The sequence below is a fragment of the Nycticebus coucang genome, chromosome 8 (assembly GCF_027406575.1).
Source record: "Nycticebus coucang isolate mNycCou1 chromosome 8, mNycCou1.pri, whole genome shotgun sequence".
Lineage (NCBI taxonomy): Eukaryota > Metazoa > Chordata > Mammalia > Primates > Lorisidae > Nycticebus > Nycticebus coucang.
The window spans coordinates 86,374,063-86,397,232 of record NC_069787.1 but is presented as its reverse complement, the minus strand read 5'-3'; the positions used below and the strand labels follow the sequence as shown (position 1 = coordinate 86,397,232).

General features: G+C 37.4%; 1 protein-coding gene across 3 annotated transcripts in view; it reads right to left on the bottom strand.

Annotated features, from left to right (window-relative positions):
* Positions 1-2,076: 2,076 nt before the first annotated feature.
* Positions 2,077-23,170, bottom strand: part of CTNNB1 (catenin beta 1) — a 35,986-nt gene continuing 14,892 nt past the window's right edge. Inside the window, exons 2-16 of one of the 3 annotated variants that reach the window (XM_053600790.1) lie at positions 14,754-14,814; positions 14,083-14,310; positions 13,631-13,884; positions 13,267-13,505; positions 12,983-13,184; positions 11,753-11,897; positions 9,211-9,314; positions 8,797-9,135; positions 8,407-8,565; positions 6,497-6,616; positions 5,824-5,974; positions 5,616-5,737; positions 4,562-4,622; positions 3,152-3,372; positions 2,077-2,847 (exon numbers count right to left, since the gene is read on the bottom strand). In XM_053600790.1, the coding sequence (XP_053456765.1) occupies positions 3,164-3,372; positions 4,562-4,622; positions 5,616-5,737; positions 5,824-5,974; positions 6,497-6,616; positions 8,407-8,565; positions 8,797-9,135; positions 9,211-9,314; positions 11,753-11,897; positions 12,983-13,184; positions 13,267-13,505; positions 13,631-13,884; positions 14,083-14,310; positions 14,754-14,766 (2,346 nt within the window). In that variant the 5' untranslated portion in view covers positions 14,767-14,814 and the 3' untranslated portion in view covers positions 2,077-2,847; positions 3,152-3,163. Of the gene's footprint in view, positions 3,373-4,561; positions 4,623-5,615; positions 5,738-5,823; positions 5,975-6,496; positions 6,617-8,406; positions 8,566-8,796; positions 9,136-9,210; positions 9,315-11,752; positions 11,898-12,982; positions 13,185-13,266; positions 13,506-13,630; positions 13,885-14,082; positions 14,311-14,753; positions 14,815-23,170 lie in introns of all 3 variants that reach the window. The other 2 variants (XM_053600791.1, XM_053600789.1) reach the window with 2 other exon arrangements.

Below are 23,170 nucleotides of genomic sequence, written 5' to 3'. Positions count from 1 at the left end.
CTTTAATCCCCACCAGAACCTGCAAAGCAGTCCTTCTTAAGCTTCATTCACAGATGAGAAAACAGGCTCAGGAGCCATTCCATTGCCCAAGTTTCCATTACTTGGTTGAACCCAGGATTCTAACTCCATAGCCTGTGTATGTTTCCCCAAATGGGGTGTTCAGAGCTTGAACTGTGAATAACGGGTACAAAAGTGTGTCTCATGCAGAACCAACAGCTTCATTTGATCTTCATTGATCTGCTCATGTTGAGAAGGCTCCACTGTTTGTCCTCTGGGTGACGTGCCCATCCCCAGGCTAGGTATGTCCATATGGCCACAGCCTGACTGAATTTGCCTGTTTTGGGGAGTGAAGGGAGCAGCTGATAGAGCAGCCAGAGGCCTGGATTTCAGCTCCAGATCCAGGAGCAGGCACAGGTTTCCTTACATTCCCTACCTTCTCCCTTCGTTACTTGTTAGAGAACTGCCCTGGGGTTCTGGATCCAGTCTTTCCGAAAGGAATTTCAGAACATGGAAGATTCTTCTACCTTTTTCAGTTAGGCAGGGAGGACTCTTTGTTATTCAACCTAAAACAGGAAGGTTTTAACATCCCCAAACTGTTTTGTTCAGTGCACTATACCACTTCTGTTCCTGAGCCCCACAGCACTGCTACTAGAGCAAATCTTCTCTTACGTCTTCACTCTTGCTACTTCTCAAAAGTACTTCGCTGAAGCAGATTGACTCTCATGTTGGTTTTTTTTTTTTTTTTTTTTGAGACAGTCTTACTATGTCACCTGGGTAGAGTGCCATAGCATCATAGGTCACAGCAACCTCAGACTCTCAGGCGTAAGTGATTTTCTTGCCTCAGTCTCCAAGTAGCTAGGACTGGTGTACGTGGCTGGCACCGTAACCACTGTGCTACAGGCACCAAGCCTCATGTTAAGGTTTTAAATGAAACTTCAAAAATACAGTGGTATTAGGCACAGCTCTGAAGATATTTTCTGGTTTAAAAACGTTTAAATGAAATACCTTCCTGTGGTACTTTATGTTAAAAGCTGAACTCACTGAAGATTTGCATTGTGTTAAATAACCTGTAGCTCTAGGCTTCTTGAAATAACTAGCTTGTTCTGTTTGTCACACATGAGGCAGAACCTGAGACCTACTATCTCATAAGCTGTGTGATGTTTCTTTTCCAAATCCAATTATATCTTAGATCACAGTGAAGAATTTAGGGGCATTCCCAAAGCAAGCTGATTTAACAAAAAGGAACTCAATGTTATGTTTGTACAGTAGTCACTATCATTATAAAAACAAAAAAACAAACAAGCTTTCCCCAAAGCACAAAACACTTAAGACTTTTTTAAAAGACCAAATCACAAGTCTTAACCGGTATACTTTAAAAGATGAACTAATCTTGCCAGACCTACCAGGGAGATGATAAGATCATCTGGCAGATAATATGGAAGAAGGCCCATGCTAGTTTTAAACGTTTTCTAACGTAATTGAACAAGTTTAAAGCATTGATGTTTATCAGTTCAAAGTAGAGTTGAAGGAATTCCCCTCTCCAAGCACCTTCACACAAGTGTGACTCATTTGAAGTCCAAATCCCAGGTAGTTAAAATATTTCACTGTAACCTTAATGGAATGAAACTACCTGAAGGCACTTAACGTGAGACATGGCTATTTGGCTTTCAGTTTTAACTCTCTAGTTCTTTGGGCTTTATGTAGCCCAAAGACTAGAAATCCAAATGCTTCTGAACTGTGGAGCTGTTTGTTGGTCACTTGAGCAAGACGGCCAGGCTGAAGGAGTCTTGGCCCCATGCTCTAAGCCTTGAGTCCTTCAGCTGGAGAGAAGAATCTTTCCTCCTACAAAAGCCAATTTATCAGTGTTCAAGGATGAAACACTTTTGAAGGATGCAGTTTAACCCAGGGCCAAATGTTAAAGCAATGTGGCAAATGATCCCACCGAGAGAGAGAGGGAAGGCCTTCTCTATCATTAAAACTTAAATGATTTCACTATGTGTATTTTTCTCAGGATGAAATTGAGGGCTTACTACCCTCATTAACCATTTAATGACAAGGAAAAAAATGACACAATCAAATGAATTAAAAGTTTAATTCTGAACCATTTTTATAACCGCATTTTCTCTTGAAGCATTGTATCACAGCAGGTTACAACAACTTTGGGATAAAAGGCAACTGGTAAACTGTCCAAAGCAAGGTTCCAAATAATACCTTTTACTGATTTACCCTACCCAGACGTATCCCAAATAAAGTTTTTGATCAAAAACATGAAATAGATCCACCTGCTTATTTTAAGCATATTAAAAAGGAAACTAATTGGACCATTTCTATTTGTCTATTTTATACAAAAAGGCTACACAATGTTACACTTTATTCAGATTACAATTAGAGTGATTATGAATTAGTGTTCTACACCATTACTCAATTTTTAAAAATTAGAAATTGCTGTAGCAGTATTCACTATAACTTAACACTACAAGAGACTTAAAAAACTAACAGTTACTGCAAAAAAAAAAAAAAAAATTAAAGAGCTACTTCAAAGCAAGCAAAGTCAGTACCATTACAGATTAAAAAAAAAAAAAATTTTTAACAAGCAAGGCTAGGGTTTGATAAATTCCATCTTGTGATCCATTCTTGTGCATTCTTCACTTCTTGAGTCACTCCCAAAATCCATTTGTATTGTTACTCCTCGACCAAAAAGGACCAGAACAAAAAGTTTACTTCAATTGTTCCCATAGGAAACTCAGCTTGGTTAGTGTGTCAGGCACTTTCTGAGATACCAGCCCACCCCTCGAGCCCTCTCAGCAATTCTACAGGCCAATCACAATGCAAGTTCAGACAATACAGCTGTATAAAGAGAGAAAGGCTGCTATTAATGTTTAAAACAGCAAATGTTACTCATTTGAGTATTAAGTTGCAAAAGCTGTGGCAAAAAACATTAAAGTTAATAACTTCCACACATGATCACATAACAACCAGAAATCTGAGAACATCCAAATGTTCCAAGACATCTCCTTTCAAAGCATGTATCTTTTTGTGGCAGATTTACAAATAGGCCTAAACCACTCCCACCCTACCAACCAAGTCTTTCTGAAGTTCTGTAGGCAGAGTAAAAGTATTTCACCCAAACTGGCTTTTTAAAACTTCTTACCTAAAGGACGATTTACAGGTCAGTATCAAACCAGGCCAGCTGATTGCTGTCACCTGGAGGCAGCCCATCCATGAGGTCCTGGGCATGCCCCAGATCTGGCAGCCCATCAACTGGATAGTCAGCACCAGGGTGGTGCCCACCCATTTCATGCTCCATCATAGGGTCCATACCCAAGGCATCCTGGCCATATCCACCAGAGTGAAAAGAACGATAGCTAGGATCTAGAAGAGTCAGGGTGGCAACAAAATGGGCAAGGGGCAAAAAGAGAGGGAAGGGAAGAGAGACATACAAGTTAACACTGAGGTTAGGGTATCCAAAGTGTGGCAGTAATCTTGACAAAAATCACTGTTTCTAGCCTCTTCTTCAATTTTTAGCTTTTTTCACCCAAGTAATTAGTTCTAGGCCACCCATGAGACTACACAGACAATGTCTATTTCCATCAGAGGCATACTAGCAGATGGCACATATAATCCATTTGTTAGAAAGCCAAGTGATACACACTACAGTACTGAGAAAACATAAGACCCTGTTTGCAATATATTATGTTTTATTTTAAGGGTCAATACTATCCATCATGGTGAGAAGCCTATGAGCTTTAGTGATAATTAGGTAAAACCAGGTGGCATTATAATTTTTTTTCTTTTTTTCTTTGAGAAAGTCTCACTTTGTTGCTCAGGCTATAGTGTCATGGCATCAGCCTGGCTCACAGCATGTTCAAACTCCTGGGTTTAAGTGATCCTCCTGCCTCTGCTTCCCCAGTACCTGGGACTACATGTGCCTGCCACAACACCAGACTAATTTCTCTATTTTTAGTAGAGATGGGGTCTCCCTCTTGTTCAGGCAGGTCTATGAACTCCTGAGCTCAGGAAATCCTCCTCCTGCCTTGGCCTGATAGAGTATTAGAATTACAGGTGTGAAGTTATAAATTTAAGATGGTTATAGTTGTTAATGGTCTACTCCATCCTCCATCTTCATTACCCAGATTTGAATCAGCTTTTCAAGAAAGCCCTGATAATGCAACTATGTAAATACCCACCCCAGATCTGAACTTAGAAACAGGAATTTTCCATACTTTCACTTCCCTATATAGGTTATAGATAAAGGCATTGTGTGAGTTCTCTGAACAAAACAAAAAGCCAGGCAAACTGTAACATCTTGCACTGCAGAGCCCAGTAGTACCAAGTATTTGTTGGTGTGGTGTGATCCTTCTGCTTGCTCAGTGTGTGGCTCAGAATTCCCTGTGCTCCATAAAAGATACTATTGCTGACTCTGAAATTTAAGACCTGCTTCTAATTGCACCCACTACTTTTCTGCCAACACTGGTTTCCCAGATGAGCAAACTGGCTCTTTTGATAAAGCTTTAGAACTTTAGCTTAATCTGGAGTTAATCAAGAAATATGAGACACATACCATCCTGGCGATATCCAAGGGGTTCTCCCTGGGCACCAATATCAAGTCCAAGATCAGCAGTCTAGATAAGCAGGCACAAGGCATGGAAGAATAGAAAGCAAATTGAAAATTCCCAACTTAAAAGTATATACTCTCTAATATTTTCTAAGCATACTTTCAGATTACAAAATGAACAAAGAACTCAAACATTACAGAAACACTTAGAAAATGAAAGTTCTTCAGAACTCCACTCCTCAAAGATACTTGTTTATTTTGCACATAGTATTAAAAACGTCCACTAATTTATTCTTTCAACAAATATATACTAAGCAACCTACTATGGGCCAGGCACTGTTCTAGGTGCTAGAGATACAGTAATAAACCAAACAGGCAAAAATACCTTTCCCCAACTGGAGCTGCTGACAGACTGGATGTGTTATATTAAAGAGATTTTTAGCCTGAGCACGTGGATGGACAAAACTGCCATAAGAAGACAATCAAAACAGGTTTGGGGAAGGGGGTGGGATGGGAAAAGTTAAGGGCTCAAGTTGGAATATGTCAATAAGATGCCTATTAAATATCCAGTTAACACATTATTCACGTGTGGTAATTTGCATTTTTAACCTAACAATATCTCTTTCTATTCATTCAAATAAATAGAACCCACTATATATGTACCATAGTTGCTCACAGTGGGGGATGAATAAAATAAACTTCAAGGATGGACCTAATTTTATTAGAAACAATGTTTCGATGTACACATATACTAGGACAAATATTGAAGACAAATATGTAGCAGAAAACCAAAGAGAAAAAAGCATATGAAAACTTCAGTGATTTTTTTTTTTTTATAGTACTGATAAATTGACTTCCAACTAACAGTGCCTCTTTCCTTAAATCCTTTTGAAAATCTTTTCTAATGTTAGGTAGCACAGCCTGTCTGTAAAGACTCTTGAGTTGCAGTTCTTCCTCACAGCAGTTGTTGGGACAGCATGAAGAAGAACAAATACTCAAGCCAGAAATACAGTCAATGCAAATGAACATGTACCAGATAAATGTGCTCACATTTGCCTACCTCATTCCAAGCCATTGGCTCTGTTCTGAAGAGAGAGCTGGTCAGCTCAACGGAAAGCCGTTTCTTGTAATCTTGTGGCTTGTCCTCAGACATTCGGAATAAGACAGCAGCTGCATATGTTGCTGGGAGAGGAAGAGAAAGGCCCTTAGGAAAAGCTAAAGGTTCACTGCACACATCTGCTAAAGGCTTTAGTTCCTTTTCTACTTACCCACACCTTCATTCCTAGAGTGAAGTAACTCTGTCAGAGGAGCTGTGGCTCCCTCAGCTTCAATAGCTTCTGCGGCCTCCTTGTCCTGAGCAAGTTCACAGAGGACCCCTGCAGCTACTCTTTGGATATTTTCAATGGGAGAATAAAGCAACTAAAGAGAAAACACACACAAACAAAACCTAATTAAATCTAAAACTAAAACATGGCAAGCACCCCACTGTGGTGCAAACATTCCCAATTTGGAGTATAACAGTATTTAATCACACTGAATTTAATCATTCTCTGAATTTTATGTCCTAGGGTGTCTGAATGCTCTGGGAGCACTGGATTTCTAGAATACTTTTTTAGCTATGAAAGCCTTCTCCAGAGGCAACTGTGATTCATTTAAGATTTAGAAAACCAAGAGTTGGAGACCCAGGACCTGGCACACCAAGCCAGTTCTCCTCCCTCATAAAACCGAGTACCCTACAAGTGTAGTCTCCTGCTTTCTTCTTCAGGTTCTTTTCTCGATGTTTCTCCTTCTACTGACAAGGAATAATGAAGGAAATCTTCATAAAACTAAAATGTTGCTTTTATTTTTGGTCCCTAATTTTCTAAAATTTTGTTGATCATTAAACTCTCGAAATTTTAAGGACACATAAAATTTAGAACACCTCACTTAAAACCAACATACCTGCACAAACAATGGAATGGTATTTAGTCCTCTGATTACAATTCGGTTGTGAACATCCCGAGCCAGGATGTGAAGGGCTCCAGTACAACCTTCAACTATTTCCTCCATGCGGACCCCCTCCTACCAAAAGAAACATGGTTTATAGATAGGGCATGCTCTTCTCTAAAGTTTATGAACCTGAAAGACTTTCCATTCTGAGTAGCATTACAAAGATTTTTAGAGTTATCCTCATTATTTACCTAAAGTTCTCTATAATTTACAATTAGTTCAGGAATGAAAAGGGATTCCATTAAGTCAAATGTCACCAAGAACAGGCTTCCTGGCAACACCAACTTCAAACAGCACCCCTCCCCCATCCACAGTGAAGTACAACTTCCATATACCTCTGAATCCTACAGACAGCGTTCTTACAGACAAGGCACCAACCACTCTGGGTAAGAAGTATGTAAAAAGAGAAGATGGGAAAGTAATGTTCAGATTTTATTGATGTTTTTCTTTTATATACCGCCTCTACTTTTGTATATCTTTGTATTTGGTGAAAACTTTGCCAAGTTTTTAGCACCAACTGCTAAAATTCTACTAAGTTGCCACCAGAAAATCCACTCCTCCTTCCGCTCTTCCAAAACTATTCAACTGATAGCCTATAAGGAAAAAGGAAGTTAGTTTTTGCAGTATGTTAAGTACCATCTGCTTTCCCCTGTTTGCAGGTTTGAGTTTTTAAAAGGGTTATGGTTCTGCTACTTTTAGCAGCTTTTATAAATAACTTGGTTTTTATGAGGACATAAAACCTCCTCTCTTCTTAAAGACTTAAAATAAGAGGAACCCTCAAGCATTCTATTAAGCCACTCCAAAGAGATGGGCCAATACCAAAAGTAATAAATGAAGAAAGCCACAGTCCCAATATGATGAGTGTATATACTGTGTGTATAACAAACAGCAGTAAGAGATTCTCTAAATCTGTTCTGATAAAGTCCATCTTTGTTTTCTAAAGCAACGTAAAATAAGAGAAACTTTTTAAAGGTCTTAAATCTTAAAGTCAAAGGAATTCAAAGTGTCTTTATATGCTAATAGTGAAGCTAAGTTTAAGACTCAAAATGTGTGGGCGGCGCCTATGGCTCAGTCCGTAAGGCACCGGCCCCATATACCGAGGGTGACGGGTTCAAACCCGGCCCCGGCCAAACTGCAACCAAAAAATAGCCGGGCGTTGTGGCGGGCGCCTGTAGTCCCCGCTACTCGGGAGGCTGAGGCAAGAGAATCACCTAAGCCCAGGAGTTGGAGGTTGCTGTGAGCTGTGGGAGGCCACGGCACTCTACCGAGAGCCATAAAGTAAGACTCTGTCTCTACAAAAAAAAAAGACTCAAAATGTGATATCAAAGTTGTAGACTGAGATTATTATGGGTGAAGATTCTAGAAATGCTATTAAGTATTCTTGAAACTTATCCATACTATATTCTTACTTAGGTCCATGAAAATAATGTAGACATCTCATGGAAGAGATAGAAAAGCCTGTTAAATATTAATAGGCAAAACTCATGTTTCAGTGAAGGATAAGAAGCTGTGAAATCATACAGACTCGGATTCAAATTATGGCTCTACTTCTTCCTAAAGTCAGTCTTTGTACAGATTAAATGAGAATAAGGCATGAAGTGCCTGACCCCACAGCAGTAAATCATACCCCATACTCCTCTGTAAGACTGACCACATTAAGGACATGTCCTAGAACTATCACTAGAGGCCACATTATTCCTGATCTTCTCTGCAGCCACAGAAAAACATGTTTGTGTTTTCAATCATTAGCAGCCCTTCAGGAAGAGATGGAAGGAGCCACTGACCAAAAAAGTTCAAGACCTTTTGGATTTATGCATTACTTTTTTAATAGCCAGGTGTCTATACTATAAAGATTTATGTACCACGAATTGTTGCTGTGTTCCACCCATTGATGTACGGCGCTGAGTGTCCTGATGTGCACGAACAAGCAATTGAACTAGTCGTGGAATGGCGCCCTGCTCACGCAAAGGTGCATGATTTGCTGGACAAAGGGCAAGATTTCGAATCAATCCAACTGTAGCCTGCCGATAAAAGGGAAAGAATTGGTATACAACTCAGCAAAATCATCTTCTTAGCCTAAAATTCCCAACATGCTAAATCTGGTAACAACTAAAAGGAGCCCTAACTACACATACATTTCAGAATCCCACTCCTGTCTGAGCCATACTTTCTATTTACTATACAATTCCTCTAAGCCAATAACTGGAGGTAGTTCATTTTCAATTCTGCAACATTTTACTTTGACAATTTACCTTTATCAGAGGCCAATGGGATGGTGGGTGCAAGAGTTTAACCACAACTGGTAGTCCATAGTGAAGGCGAACAGCATTCTGGGCCATCTCTGCTTCCTGGTGTCGGCTGGTCAGGTGACGAAGAGCACAGATGGCAGGCTCTGTGATGTCCTCCCTGTCACCAGCACGAAGGACAGTACGCACTAGAGCCTCTATACCACCAACTTGGCACACCATCATCTTGTTCTTATAATTATTGCAAGTGAGGTTAGAAAGAATTCCAGCTGCACAGGTAACCACATTTATGTCATCTGAACCCAAAAGCTGAACAAGAGTCCCAAGAAGACCTTCCATTCCTTCCTATAGACATAAAAACAGATGTTAGTACAGACTCATCTTGACTATTACCAAGTCTCCAGTTAACTCAGAATTTACCTGTTTAGTTGCAGCATCTGAAAGATTCCTAAGAGTCCAAAGACAGTTCTGAACAAGACGTTGACTTGGATCTGTTAGGTGAAGTCCTAAAGCTTGCATTCCACCTAGAAAATTAAAAAGGATATAAAAAGCCATTAGCTACAAGTTTCTATGAGCCCTAAATGTCTTCTCTAGATTTAAGTGTTTCTCTTTTTTTTGAGACAGTCTCACTTTGTCACCCTGGGTAGACTGCTGTGGCATCATAGCTCAAACTCTTTGGCTCAAGTGATACTCTTGCCTCAGCCTCTCAAGTAGCTGGGACTACAGGTGCCCGCCACAATGCCCGGCTATTTTTTAGAGATGGTTCTCACTCTTGCTCAGCCTGGTCTCAAATTTATGAGCTCAAGCAATCCACTCTCCTCAGTGTGCCAGAGTGCTAGGATTACAGGCAGGAGCCACCATGCCTGGCCAAGTGTCCAAGTGACCTTTATGTCCAAAGTTTATCTCCCTCTAGAATTTTGCTCACACTTTCCCTCTGTTGCCAGTTCAACTCACTAATGACAAAACTGTCAAAAGGCTACTGTTCCTTTCTTATGTGGAAAAAGCCTGTTATTTCCATAAATGTTATTTTTATTACTTCTTTTCATCCATTCAATCATTTCAAAATTATTTATTCAGTACTAGGCTCTGTTCAGAGTTGAAGATACACCAGTGAACAAAATATTATAAAATTCCTATGCTATTCAAAGTTTATAGAGAAGGTAGACAACAAATATACAATAAACTAAAATCATATAGTTTGTAAGATGGTATTAAAGTGGCATAAAATTAAGGGCTGCAATTTTAAGTTGGGTTACCTTACCGTAAAAGTGACATGTGAGCAAAGACCCGAAGAAGCTATGTTCCTAGTATAAGAACAATCGATAAAGAAGGTACTGAAACGGGCGGCGCCTGTGGCTCAAAGGGGAAGGGCACCGGACCCATATGCCAGAGGTGGCGGGTTCAAACCCAGCCCCAGCCAAAAACCGCACGCACGCGCGCGCGCGCGCGCACACACACACACACACTAAATAAATAAAATAAAATCTATGAAAAAAAAAAAAAGGTACTGAAACACTTATTGCCAGAGATTATATAGAAGTCACTGACTCTAAAGCATGTGTTCCAGAGGTTCACAACCTTCTAGCATTTAGGACCATTAAACGAGAAACATTTACTCCGGCAAAGGATTATTAAGGGAAGCCCAATCCTCAGAAACTAGTTTAAACTTCACTTACCTCTGCATCAAATCACTTCTGACTGCAGTAAGAGATGCTTTCCTTGTCTCCTTGGTCATCTTTTAGTTCTATTTCCTCAGATTAGGTTAGGCTTAACTTGCTACATAATGTGGATGGGGACCATATCTATTGTTGCCCAATGTATGCCATGTGCTTTTTAGAATACACTGCTTAAAATACATTAGGTGCTGATGTATCAACAAATGAACATAGGAATAACCTGGGAGAATTAAAATGAAAATTCCCAGGCTTCCAATCTCATACATTTTCAGCTACCTACACAGTCCTTCCTTTCACTTCAAATAAACTTTTTAATTTGTCTTTATATAAATATCAACATCCCAGAGATTCTGATCTAAAAATCTGTACTTCTACCAAGCACTACAGGTTATTTCTAGAATAGCTGCCAGAATTTATATCCCTCATTCTGTATTAACTCATCCACACATGTCTATCCCCAAAACTGTGTGGTCCTGCTGCCAGCAGCTACCCCTGAACAATCATAATCACCTTCTCTCTCATAAATATGAACAAAATTACTCTCGATAGGTAGGAAAAATAGGTGTTGCCAGCCCTTTACTTTACACTTAACATTTCTTCCATTAAATGCCTTCGTGTTTTTCCTCTTTCAGTTTTGGCTTGAAATTTGGCTTAAGAGTCTAAGTATATTGAGAAGCTAGAACAGAACTTATAAAAAAAAAATCTAGGATGATGTTGTTAGGTGGATTAGCTGAAAAGTAACTATTTTCATGACAAAAATAAAAAAGAGGCCCTTGTGCAAACTCTTTATTCTTTTCCTCAACCACCAACACATCCACGATATAAACTGCCACATACTAATTAAGAGGGGTACAAAAAGAAATTGTTTTTCATATTAGACTGTTTACCGAGAACACAGAATATCAAGGCAAAACACTGTACTAGTGAGCATGTACTAACAAATAAGGAAAATCACTTTGCTATATAAAATTGCACTTTATTGGAATTTACCATTATTTTCCCTACATACAAAGCAAATCTTGGGTTTACCCAAAACTGAAACTAAAGAGAAATTTTATTGAACAGAACATCTTGTCATTTTTGATGGGGAATAAGAACTTCACTTAAACTAGTCTTAAACAGCACCAATCCAGGTTTATAAGCACGTTAAATACGATCTCGGCTACAAACTGAATAGAGTCATTTATTTTCAGCCATTAAAGTAAAATTAAGAACTAATAATAGTAAGAAATGTAATCTAATTAGAATAGCAGATGTAGTATACAAGACTTGGAATAGATACTTACCAGCCTCTACAATAGCCGGCTTATTACTAGAACAGACAGACAGCACCTTCAGCACTCTGCTTGTGGTCCACAGTAGTTTCTCGTAAGTGTAGGTCCTCATTATATTTACTAACGCTTGGGGTCCACCACTAGCCAGTATGATCAACTAAAAATGTGTGTGTATATACATATATAGTTAGTCATGGAATCTTGATCAGATGCCTAGAAAAAAGCCGTATTACCAACTTATCTTATTAGACCTGGACTTAAATGTATTCTGGGGCTTCATCAATCAAAACCCCCTTCACCCCCCAGGGCCCTATCTGACTCCTCATTCTACAGCATTCCACCCAAATTTGAACAACCCAGGTCTCTTAAGAATACCAACGTACATCAACTCTGGCCAAATTTCCTTCTTCCGAAATCAATCATAGCAAAAAAAGAAAACACAAAAACCTCATGGTATGTAATAGTAACACCAAAATATGTAAAGTTATAATATCAAAACTGATTCATTGAAAATATGAACCAGAATAGGCATTTAAAATTCCTAACATTTTGGTCCTTTAATTTTAATTATATCTCTTAAAAGAGATAACCATAAAATCATCATTCACTCTTACCATTTACTTCCCTATATACCCTCACCTCCTGCCCCTGCCCCCACCCCAGTTTTCTGAAAACAAATCTCATCACTTCATGCCTCTGCTAAAAACTGTTTTCCACTGCTCTTTTAACATGCTTTACAAAGCCCTGGGGGATCTGCCCTGCCTATCTCAATAGCCTTACCTCAACCTTTCCTCCTCCTCACCCTTTTTATTTCTTAAATTTCCCAAAGTCACCATGTTCCTCCCTCTCTAGAAGTTTTCAAAGATGCCATTTTTCTCACTTAATCTTTAGTCAATCCTTTCTCAACCTTGAAAGCTGAACTATCACTTCCTCCAAAAAGTCTTCTTGAACCTTCAAAACAGGATCTATTTCACTTGTTATATGTTCTCAAACACCCTGTTCTTCTTTGTAACACGTAAGTTAAATATTAATTCGATTATTTTGATGTCTATCTTCCACCTAAGAATGAAAAAAGCAACAGAAACTTTCTTTATCTCTAGTACTTAAAGGAATAGAGGGGCCTGGCTTTTCTAGGATACAAAGGGTGAGGCATACTATCAATCTATTAAAGGTCCATGGAATGACATGACATTGGAGGTCTCCAATACCCAATGAAAACTGTATTAAGAACAATTCTTTTACCTTGCTTTCTTGATTGCCATAAGCTAAAATCTGAAGGCAGTCTGTTGTTATAGCCAAGAATTTAACATTTGTTTTGTTGAGCAAGGCAACCATTTTCTGCAGCCCACCAGCTAAACGCACTGCCATTTTAGCTCCTTCTTGATGTAATAAAAGGTTGTGGAGAGTTGTAATGGCATAAAACAACACTGAATCCACTGGCGAACTGAGAAGAAAAAAGCCTCATCAGAAATTTGACTGTATTCTTCTATTTTTCACCTTCAGACAGTCTGACAACGTTTTCTTACCCAAGCATTTTTACCAGGGCAGGAATGCCTCCAGACTTAAAGATGGCCAATAAGCCCTCACGATGATGGGAAAGGTTATGCAAGGTCCCGGCAGTACAACGAGCTGTTTCCACATCATTTGTATTCTGCATGGTACGTACAATAGCAGACACCATCTGAGGAGAACGCATGATGGCATGTCTGGAAGCTTCCTTTTTAGAAAGCTGATGGACCATAACTGCAGCCTTATTAACCACCACCTATGATACAGGAGTTAAGAGACATCATTAGCTTCTAAACACTGATACTGGGTAGATACTCTGAAACTACTCCCTTGAAAGTTTTCTTCAAAGCAGAGTGAAAAGCTAGCCATGTCATTGCTTACCTGGTCCTCATCATTTAGCAGTTTCGTAAGTTCAGGGATTGCACGTGTGGCAAGTTCTGCATCATCCTGATAGTTAATCAAGTTTACAACTGCATGTTTCAGCATCTGTGATGGTTCAGCCAAACGCTGGACATTAGTAGGATGAGCAGCATCAAACTGTGTGGATGGGATCTGCATACCCTCATCTAATGTCTCAGGGAACATAGCAGCTCGTACTCTCTGAGCTCGAGTCATTGCATACTGTCCATCAATATCTGGAAAAGGTAAACTTAACACTCGGTATTCACATTTCAGCATTTATCCAAGGATTTGTTGTTCTAAATAGTAAAGGTTATATTGTAATTACTTCCTTTTCTCCACAACATTTTAATTTTATTATACACCATCTTTTATAAGAGTATTTAATTCTCAAAACTGCATTCTGACTTTCAGTAAGGCAATAATACTCTTACCAGCTACTTGTTCTTGAGTGAAGGACTGCGAAAATCCCTGTTCCCACTCATACAGGACTTGGGAGGTATCCACATCCTCTTCCTCAGGATTGCCTTTACCACTCAGAGAAGGAGCTGTAGTAGTGGCACCAGAATGGATTCCAGAGTCCAGGTAAGACTGTTGCTGCCAGTGACTAACAGCTGCTTTTCTATCTGGCTCCATGGCCATATCCAACTCCATCAAATCAGCTGTAAAAAATGAAACAGTATTAATATTAGTACACTGGAAATGTCACCCTAATTTAAAAAAAAAAAATCTGTGATATGACCCACTGAAGTATTCTTACAAATAAAGACAAATCTGAAAGACAGCCAAGAAAAGCAGAATGATAGTCAGGATTAGCAAGTGATGAAATAGCTACGCCCTTAAAGGACTACCTAACAGTTACTCACTGAATCAGTGGAAGAATGGTACTGCATCGAGGCTCCAGAAGCAGTCATCCAGACTAGATTCCTGCTGGTGGCTTGTTTGCTATTTCACCAAGCCATTAGGAGGAGTGAGCAGAAAATGGAGCAAAAGGTAGCCTGACAAGTAAGCAGGGAGAGAGGAAAGCAGGGGGATCTGAGCCAGACTGGGTTAATGGCAACCAAGCAGAGTCCCAATTCAGTAACTAGAGATTTATGATACAAACCTTGAGTAGCCATTGTCCACACGGAATTTTCCAAACACTTGTAGGGTGTACTTCAGATATCCTAAAAAAAAGTTAATCAAAAGACATTAGGATTTAAACTTAATTTGATTTTAATACTCGTAAGTCACAGGGATGCGTGCTAAATAAATATATTTTATGCCCACCAAAACCCCTAAATCTTTGGCCATGTGACACAGGGGAACACAAACCTCATAGTCTCCTCCAGACACCTTAACCATACTAACATACATCTTTTTTTTTTGTTTTTGGAGAAATATAAATTATAGGAGGTTGATGAAGAAGCAAAAACATTCTAATAGTGAAAGCCTGGGAGAGGTGAAAAAACTATTCAAAATCAATTGCTCTTTGAATTGCTAAGATCTCTCTTTTTACCTCTCACTGAAAAATTATAGATTCCCTAAGCAGTAACAGTGCAACTCGATTTTAAAAACACCAAATTTTCATTAAACAAGTCAGAGGTTTTCTTATATAATATAGTGCCACCTAAAATATCATAAAGCAGGTTTTGATGACTGAATCAGAACAATGGACTTGAGATTTTTTTTTAGTAAGAAGTAAATTACTTTTCAAATGAAGGTCTGCAACATGATTTATTATAAATACAAATATTACCAATTGAGATGCTATTTTGATCAATATATAATAAAAAATTATTTCATTTATATAAAAATCTTAGCATTTAATTTTTGTCTGTATTTTATCTTTATTGTGCAATATTCAGGAAAAACACTAAACCATACAGAGAACTATTTGCAAATGAAACAGTTTAAGGGCTCGCATCATCCAGATAGTTCTAATGAAATTTCCTTTATTATAATGTTTGCCCCAAACAAGTTCATTTTGCACTACAAATTAACATACTGGATATGTAAAGATACGGAATAAGATATGGAAAACACAGTGTGAACTGTGTTTTTAATTAATGCAGAAAGAATTGTAAATGTTTAATGAAGTGGGAAACTACATATTAATGTCCTATTTTTCTCTGTATAAAGGAAGCATGTATCGTTTATTCCTAAAACTGCTCTAACACCAAATCTTTACCATCATCAAGATCATTTGACATGTAAAGCTGACAAGAGTTGTGGATAGTTGTTTTAGTGACCCTAGTAGAAATAAATGACAATTTCTGTACAAGGCACAATGAAGTAGAGAGAAAAGTAAAAATGATTCTACTCGACAAAAATCTTGTAAGATAACTTACTAAGCAGGATTACATGTTTAATGTTTTGATTCGATAGGACTGGAGTGAAGCATAGAAACTTCCATTTTTACTGAACAGTCTAGGATGCAGGAAAGTGATCAGCAAACCACACTTTGAGAAATACTATATCCAAGAAGGCATCCAGGTTCTCTGTCCAACTGATGCTGCATTTTAGCTTTGTCACTTTTCCACCCTTTTGAAAAATGAGTTCTCCACTCCAGCCCTCACTGTATTTCTGCAAAGGAGACTTAAAATGTTTTCTATACTTAGCTTCTCCTTTGGTTAATGCCAAAAGGCTTAGAAACCAACTAGTCATGTTTATAGGCTATGTAGCTGTTTTAAAACTTCAATACATCTGGCTTCTAGAAAAATGTTTTATTTATTTAGAGACAGTCTCATCTTGTTGCCCTCGGTAGAGTGCTGTGACGTCACAGCTCACAGCAACTCCAGTTCTTGGGCTTAGGCAATTCTCTTGCCTCAGCCTCCCAAGTAGCTGGGACTACAGGCGCCTGCCACAACGCCTGGCTACTTTTTTGTTGCAGTTTGGCTGGGGCTGGGTTCGAACCCACCACCCTCGGTATATGGGGCCAGCACCCTACTCACTGAGCCACAGGCGCTGCCTGGAAAAATGTTTTATATAGTATTATTTCCTTATTGTTGATGCAAAAGCAAAACATTTAAATCATGTTATTGGGTAAAATCTGGTTGTGCAGACTGACCTGGTAACCTGACCACAATTAATAATGACTTTATTCAAGAAAGTTCATGTTCTAAAGTTACAGTATCTACTTATATGTTGGGACTTCAATTCTGTTGTTTGTTTTTTGTTTTTTTTTTTTCACTTTGAAATTCTTACTCCATCAGTGAGGGAGGGCAAATATCAACCAACAGGTAGAGAAGTAAAGCCTAAGGGTGAAAAATGGGGACCTACACAGGCAACAATATAGATCACCCCCATGATTCCTATACTGCTCTATAGACACAAATTCAAATATACCCCAAATCTGAACATATTCACTAAGAAATCAGATACGCTGCTCAGAAAGAACTAGGGGAGAATCTCACCCCATTCCTCATTCCTTCTTTGGCTAGAGCCTTCTAAGGGCTGGCTCCCCTCCACCACACCATGCCAATCGCTAACTGCAATCAACCAAGGCTTTCCAATCACTTAAGGAAAAGAAAAAGGTCAATATCAAAGGACAAAGAAAAACCAATAGAAAAACTGACTCCATGAAGACTTTACCTCTTTCACGTTTACATGGATGGAGCTGGAACATACTCTTAGCAAAGTATCTCAAGAATGGAAGAAAAAGTATCCAATGTACTCAGCCCTACTATGAAACCAATTTATAGCTTTCATATGAAAGCTATAATCCAATTATAGCTCAAGAATATGGGGAAAGGGAGGGGAGGGAAGAGGAGGAGTAATTGGTGAGACCACACCTACCGTGCATCTTACACGGGTACATGTGAAATTTACTAAATGTAGAATATAAATGTCTTAACACAATAACTAAGAAAATGCCGTGAAGGCTATGTTAACTAGTTTGATGAAAATATTTCAAATTGTATATAAAACCAGCACATTGCACCCCATGATTGCATTAATGTACACAACTATGATTTAATTAAAACAAAAATACATTCTCATGAGATTTTTAAACATCAAAAATAAAAAGAATGTAAAAAAAAGAAAGAAAGAAAAAAAACTGACTCCATCCAAGCAAAGGCAGAACTTAAAGATGGGGGCAGAGTAGGGAAAGAAACGGAGCATTTGAATTTAGTATCCTCATAAAGACTGGAAGAATTAAAAAAAAAAAGAAAGAAAGAAACTGAAATTGAAAAAAATCTCCTAAGCATAACCAAAGACAAAAACACAAAATACAAAAAAAGACGAAACAAAGATCAGTCCTGGAGAATAAAACTCCAACTAGGCATTTCAGAAAGAATTACGAAAAATAAAAACGGAGAAAAACCACTAAAATGGGGGGAGGGTACTTAAAGATAATTAAAATACAACCATGCACCACATAATGACATTTCAGTCAATGACAGACAGTATATACTACAGTGATCCCACTGTATTTTTATTGTACTTTTTCTGTTTAGATACACAAATATTTACCACTGCATTACAAATGCCTATAGTAACATGCTGCGTTACTATACTTTGTATAGTTCTAGGCTTTCATAGCCTAGAACAATAGGTGATACCATATAGGTTTGTGTAAGTACCATACTAAATGTTCTAATGCAGGTGAACATTAACTACACTCCATTAGAATGCTTTTATGTCCTGAGAGCTTATCACCAAGTGATGTTTTGATAAAGAAAGAGGGTGCTGGGGGATGGCAAACTTACATATTTTTCCATCCAGTCTAATGAGGTGGTGAACACATGCGTCTTTCATTTTTTTCCACTACTTAAACTCTTTCCAATCATAGATATATTTTATAAAGTAACTCAAAATTCATCTTCCTATTTATGATTAAAACCCTATAAAATGTCTATCAAAATCAATGTGAAAATTCTTAACAATTAATACAGATTTTTATACTAATGTTATTTTCCCAATTCCCATCAGGACAAAAATTAATTACCTCAGTTTTCGAAAAGTTTCAGTATTACTGACAGTAACTCTGCTACATAAAAACGGATACATTGGGTGGCACCTATGGCTCAGTGAGTAGGGCACCAGCCCCATATGCCCAGGGTGGTGGGTTCAAACCCAGCCCCGGCCAAACTGCAACAACAAAAAAAAAAATAGCCGGGCGTTGTGGCGGGCGCCTGTAGTCCCAGCTGCTCGGGAGGCTGAGGCAAGAGAATCATGTAAGCCCAAGAGTTAGAGGTTGCTGTGAGCTGTGTGACGCCACGGCACTCCACCGAGGGCGGTACAGTGAGACTCTGTCTCTACAAAAAAAAAAAAAAACGGATACATTATAAAACATCAGTTTCATACTGGGGCAGTTAACTCTTAACAATTCTCTTTTCCAAACATCTGTACTAAAGAACCAAAGCCAGTTATTTATTCTTTGTTTTGAGATAAGAAAATGCTACTCTATTTTAGGAGCTTTATAAACTTTTTTAAATCCCTGAAGGCATCAGTAAAACTTAATTTGTAAGTATAAAAACACAAAGCATGGGCATTTTCATTAACTATCACTGGTAATACTCTGGCAAAGCATTTTAAGTTACAATGCACAGTACTTTGCTTTCTTCTTTCACAGCCTTCTTCAGCTATGTGTGCGCATGTGAGTATGCATTCATGTATGTTTTGTCTTCTCTTCCTGAAATAGCAATGACCCCTGCTCCTCTCAACACTAAAATCTGTACTTTTGGTATTTTCTTTAAAAACGTAGGTGCAAAAATGGCTGTTTAGAACTAAAAAATGCCTTTCTGGCTAGGAAAAATTAGGATGTTTTCCAAACGATCTCTTTCTTTATAATTTACCGTCTTCCTACTATAAAATATTACTTCCTTGTCATCTCCAAATTCTACCACAGTTAATAACAACATTTTGGTATTACTGCTATATATTTTTTAAATAAAATCATAAAAATAAATTCCTTATGATATGCATTATAAAATGTCATCCGGACTGTATCCTATTCCTATGCTATAATTTAACCATACCTCTCACTCCTAGATATTTAGTTTATCCTACTCCATTTTGTCTGCTATTCCCAGACAATAAACACCCCTGCATATATGTAAATAAACAATTTTCTTAATTTCTTACACTGCAAGTTCTAGGAGGAATATTATAGGGTTAAAGATCAAGAAATTTTTTAAGTCTCCTGATACACAGCTCCAAAATACTGACAGCATAAACGGATATAATTCTCACAGAAGGCACTACACACATGGCCAAGTTACCAGGACTGGTTGGTCTGTACTGTTACCTCCAACAACTTCTAATAGCTAATAGCTACCATCACCCACCCCATCCTGCAAGTTTTTCTAAGTTTTGAGTAGTTCTAATGGTCTCTGTATTTTTTAACACATAGCTTTTTAAGTTTGTTAGATTTCTGATGTAGTCCATGATATGATACACATGAGAAACCCCTTGGATAATCATTGACATAGCAAATGTAGGCCAACTGTATGTTATGGAATATAATTTTACTATTTAAAATAACTAGATTATGATAGTATCTTTTGCATTTATAACTTACTGTTAATCTCACCAATGAGTAATTTCATAGAATCTTTGGTCAGGAACACAATCACAAAATAGGACTGGTCTTCCAGGAAAAAAAGAATGTTTTAAAATAATTTCATTTCATCTCCAAAAACAAATTATTACAAAAAGTAGATACTATTTTTTCTGCAGCTTTTATTAATATAAGCACCTAGAGAGTGATACTGTAAAACACACGTATCTCAAAGTACATACTGAATAGGGCTTTATCTAAATAGACATACTTTATAATTTCCAAAAATAATTTTCTATCAAGTTTAAAAAAGAATGATTCATATAGTTTACATACTAAAAGTATACAAAGAACACATACCAGCTTCTTAATAATGAGAGAGAGGGGATGTGTGTGTGTGGGGGGGGCGAGGGAATAGGAAGAGAAAGGTTATTAAAGATGGCGTCAATGTTTGGTAGGTTTTTGTTTTTTGAAGTCAAACAAATACAGCAAAACTAATTAATCTGGGTGATGGGTACTTGAGTGTTACATTATTCTCTATAATTTGTATAGCAAAAATAAATGAATAAAAGAAAGCAGATATACAAGTATATTAGCATTTCAGATAAAATAAAGCCCAAATACATTTTTATTTATTTTTTTCCAAATAAATTTTTAGAATAAGACTTTGCAATTTAAAATGGAGTTTTGAGTAGTATTAATATTTACGTATATTTCTGGTAAACCAGATAAACCATACTAACTCAAGTCTCAAAATATTTCCATTTCCTTGAAAAGGTAGCAGTAACAAAAGTTAAAACAAAAACAAGCTACAAATTTATTTTGGAACGCTAAGGATTATAGCTATCTGGGAGAATCTGGTTCTACTACATCTTGGAACTGAAAATCTTGCTTTTCTCAACTTCAGAAACTGACTGCCTAAATACAGTATCTTTAAACTTTAGGATACCAATAACATCCTTGAAATACTTGTCATTTTATGGTCTGGTAAGGCTGAAAATTAAACAATTCTTAGTTTAACTAAATTTTTAATAAAACTGGTCACTAATTATGTACAAAAACCACTTTCCCATACACAAATGAGACAGAAAATATAATCACAAAAAGATTTCATTCCTAATAACAATAAAAACAAGGTATATACAAAAATAGGAAAGACATCTTGTTTTTGACTAAAAAAAAATTGTATTGTATAAAGGTATTTCCAAAAATTCAATGCACCTCCAATAAAATTTTAGTTGACTTCCTTAAGACTGAAAAATTATTCTCAAGTTCATTTGGAACTGAAGTGTAAGGGTAATAAAAACTGTGAAATAACTATGAGAAGGGACCAGTTCTGTCATATACCAAGATAACATTAGAAACCAACAGCACAGCAATTAAAGTATTGTATTATTAGGAAATGAACAGATAAGAGATGACAGTAACCAGAAAAATACCCAGATAGTATATTGTGGCAATTTCATAAATCAAAGTATTATTTAAATCAGCAGAAGAAAGTGGGTAACTTGATTAATAGCATTAGGAAAAATGAGCTTGTCATTTTAAAAGGCCTTTTTTTTTTTTTTGAAAACATATTCTCTCCCTGTCCTACCTACTAGAGTGTAGTGACATCTCCATAGTTTACTACAACCTCTAACTCTTGGGTTCAAGTAATACTCTGGTCTCAGCCTTCTAAGTACTAAAATTATAGATGTGAGCTGCCACATCCAGCCTACAAGGCGTTTTTTTTTAATCCTTGCTTTACTACATTAAAATTAAATCTACAATCACCAAATTTTATATGTAAAAGATAAAATATGAGTATATATAAAGATAAACATACCCAATCAATGTAAGCATAAATTGAAATTCTGAAACAAGAGAAAAATACACAATAATGTGTATGTGTGTATAATTTTTAAAATCTGGGCAAAACCACCACAAAGGAAGTAATTTAAAAAAATTATACTGAAACATGTGAAATATGACTAAAAGCTAAAATCCCTAGTACACAAAAAACTGGACACAAATTAGTAAGAAAAATATACTGAAGGGAAAGGACAGGAACTTGTATTTCAAAGGAAAAATTTAAAGTAAGCAATACATACATACAAAAGATGTTTAAAACCCATTTAGGTTTTGCTTATCAGATTGGCTAAGACTGAAAAGACTGACAACACCTACTGCTGCTGTTAAGGAGAGAAGCCGGCAGAAAGTTTCTGGCAAGCTAGCACCATCCACTGAATATTAAGTGTTAATACCCCCTTTGGCGTAAACATTCCATTTTTTATAACAGAAATGCATTCTGCAGGATATATTCATAGAAGCATGCCAAGAAATATCCACAGTGAAGCATTCATAGAGAAAAAGCTAAAAATTACCCAAATGCCCATCAACAAGAGACCAAATAAAAAATGTAATATATACTAAAGCAGTGAACAAATTTTAAGCAACTTTTATGTTACTGTCATTACAATCACAATGAATAAGAGTCAAGGTCATACTTCTACAGAAGCTTATATTTGACTATTAGGGAATTAAGCAATACAAACAAGACAATTAGTCAAAACTGCTATGAAGAAAATAAGGTGAAAAGAGAAGGCCTCACTGAGGAAATGACATTTGAACAGAGGAGCTAGCCAGATAAAGATAGGACACAACACTCCAGGCCCAGCACAAGTGCAAAGGAAGGAATGAGCTTGATGTGATAAAGGTAGTGATCAATAAGGATGTAGAATACAATCCATGGTTTCTGAGAAGCCACTTAAGCAATATAATCTGTGATGTAGGCATTTTACAATTGACTCTAGCAGTGGTATGGGAGGGGGAAAGGCTATAAAAGGCAAAAGCAAAGCAGAGTGATGGTAGTTAGGAAGTTTCTGTACACATCCAGGTCAGGAGGAGTGGTGGATTACTAGGTAGTGTTTAGTAAGAATGAAGAAGTGCTCAACGGGTATCAAGTATGCAAATCATTTGTACAACTTTGTACACATTTCTTTGCATACTTTTGCAGAACCAAATGTACAGAAATAATACATTATGATAAATCATATTTG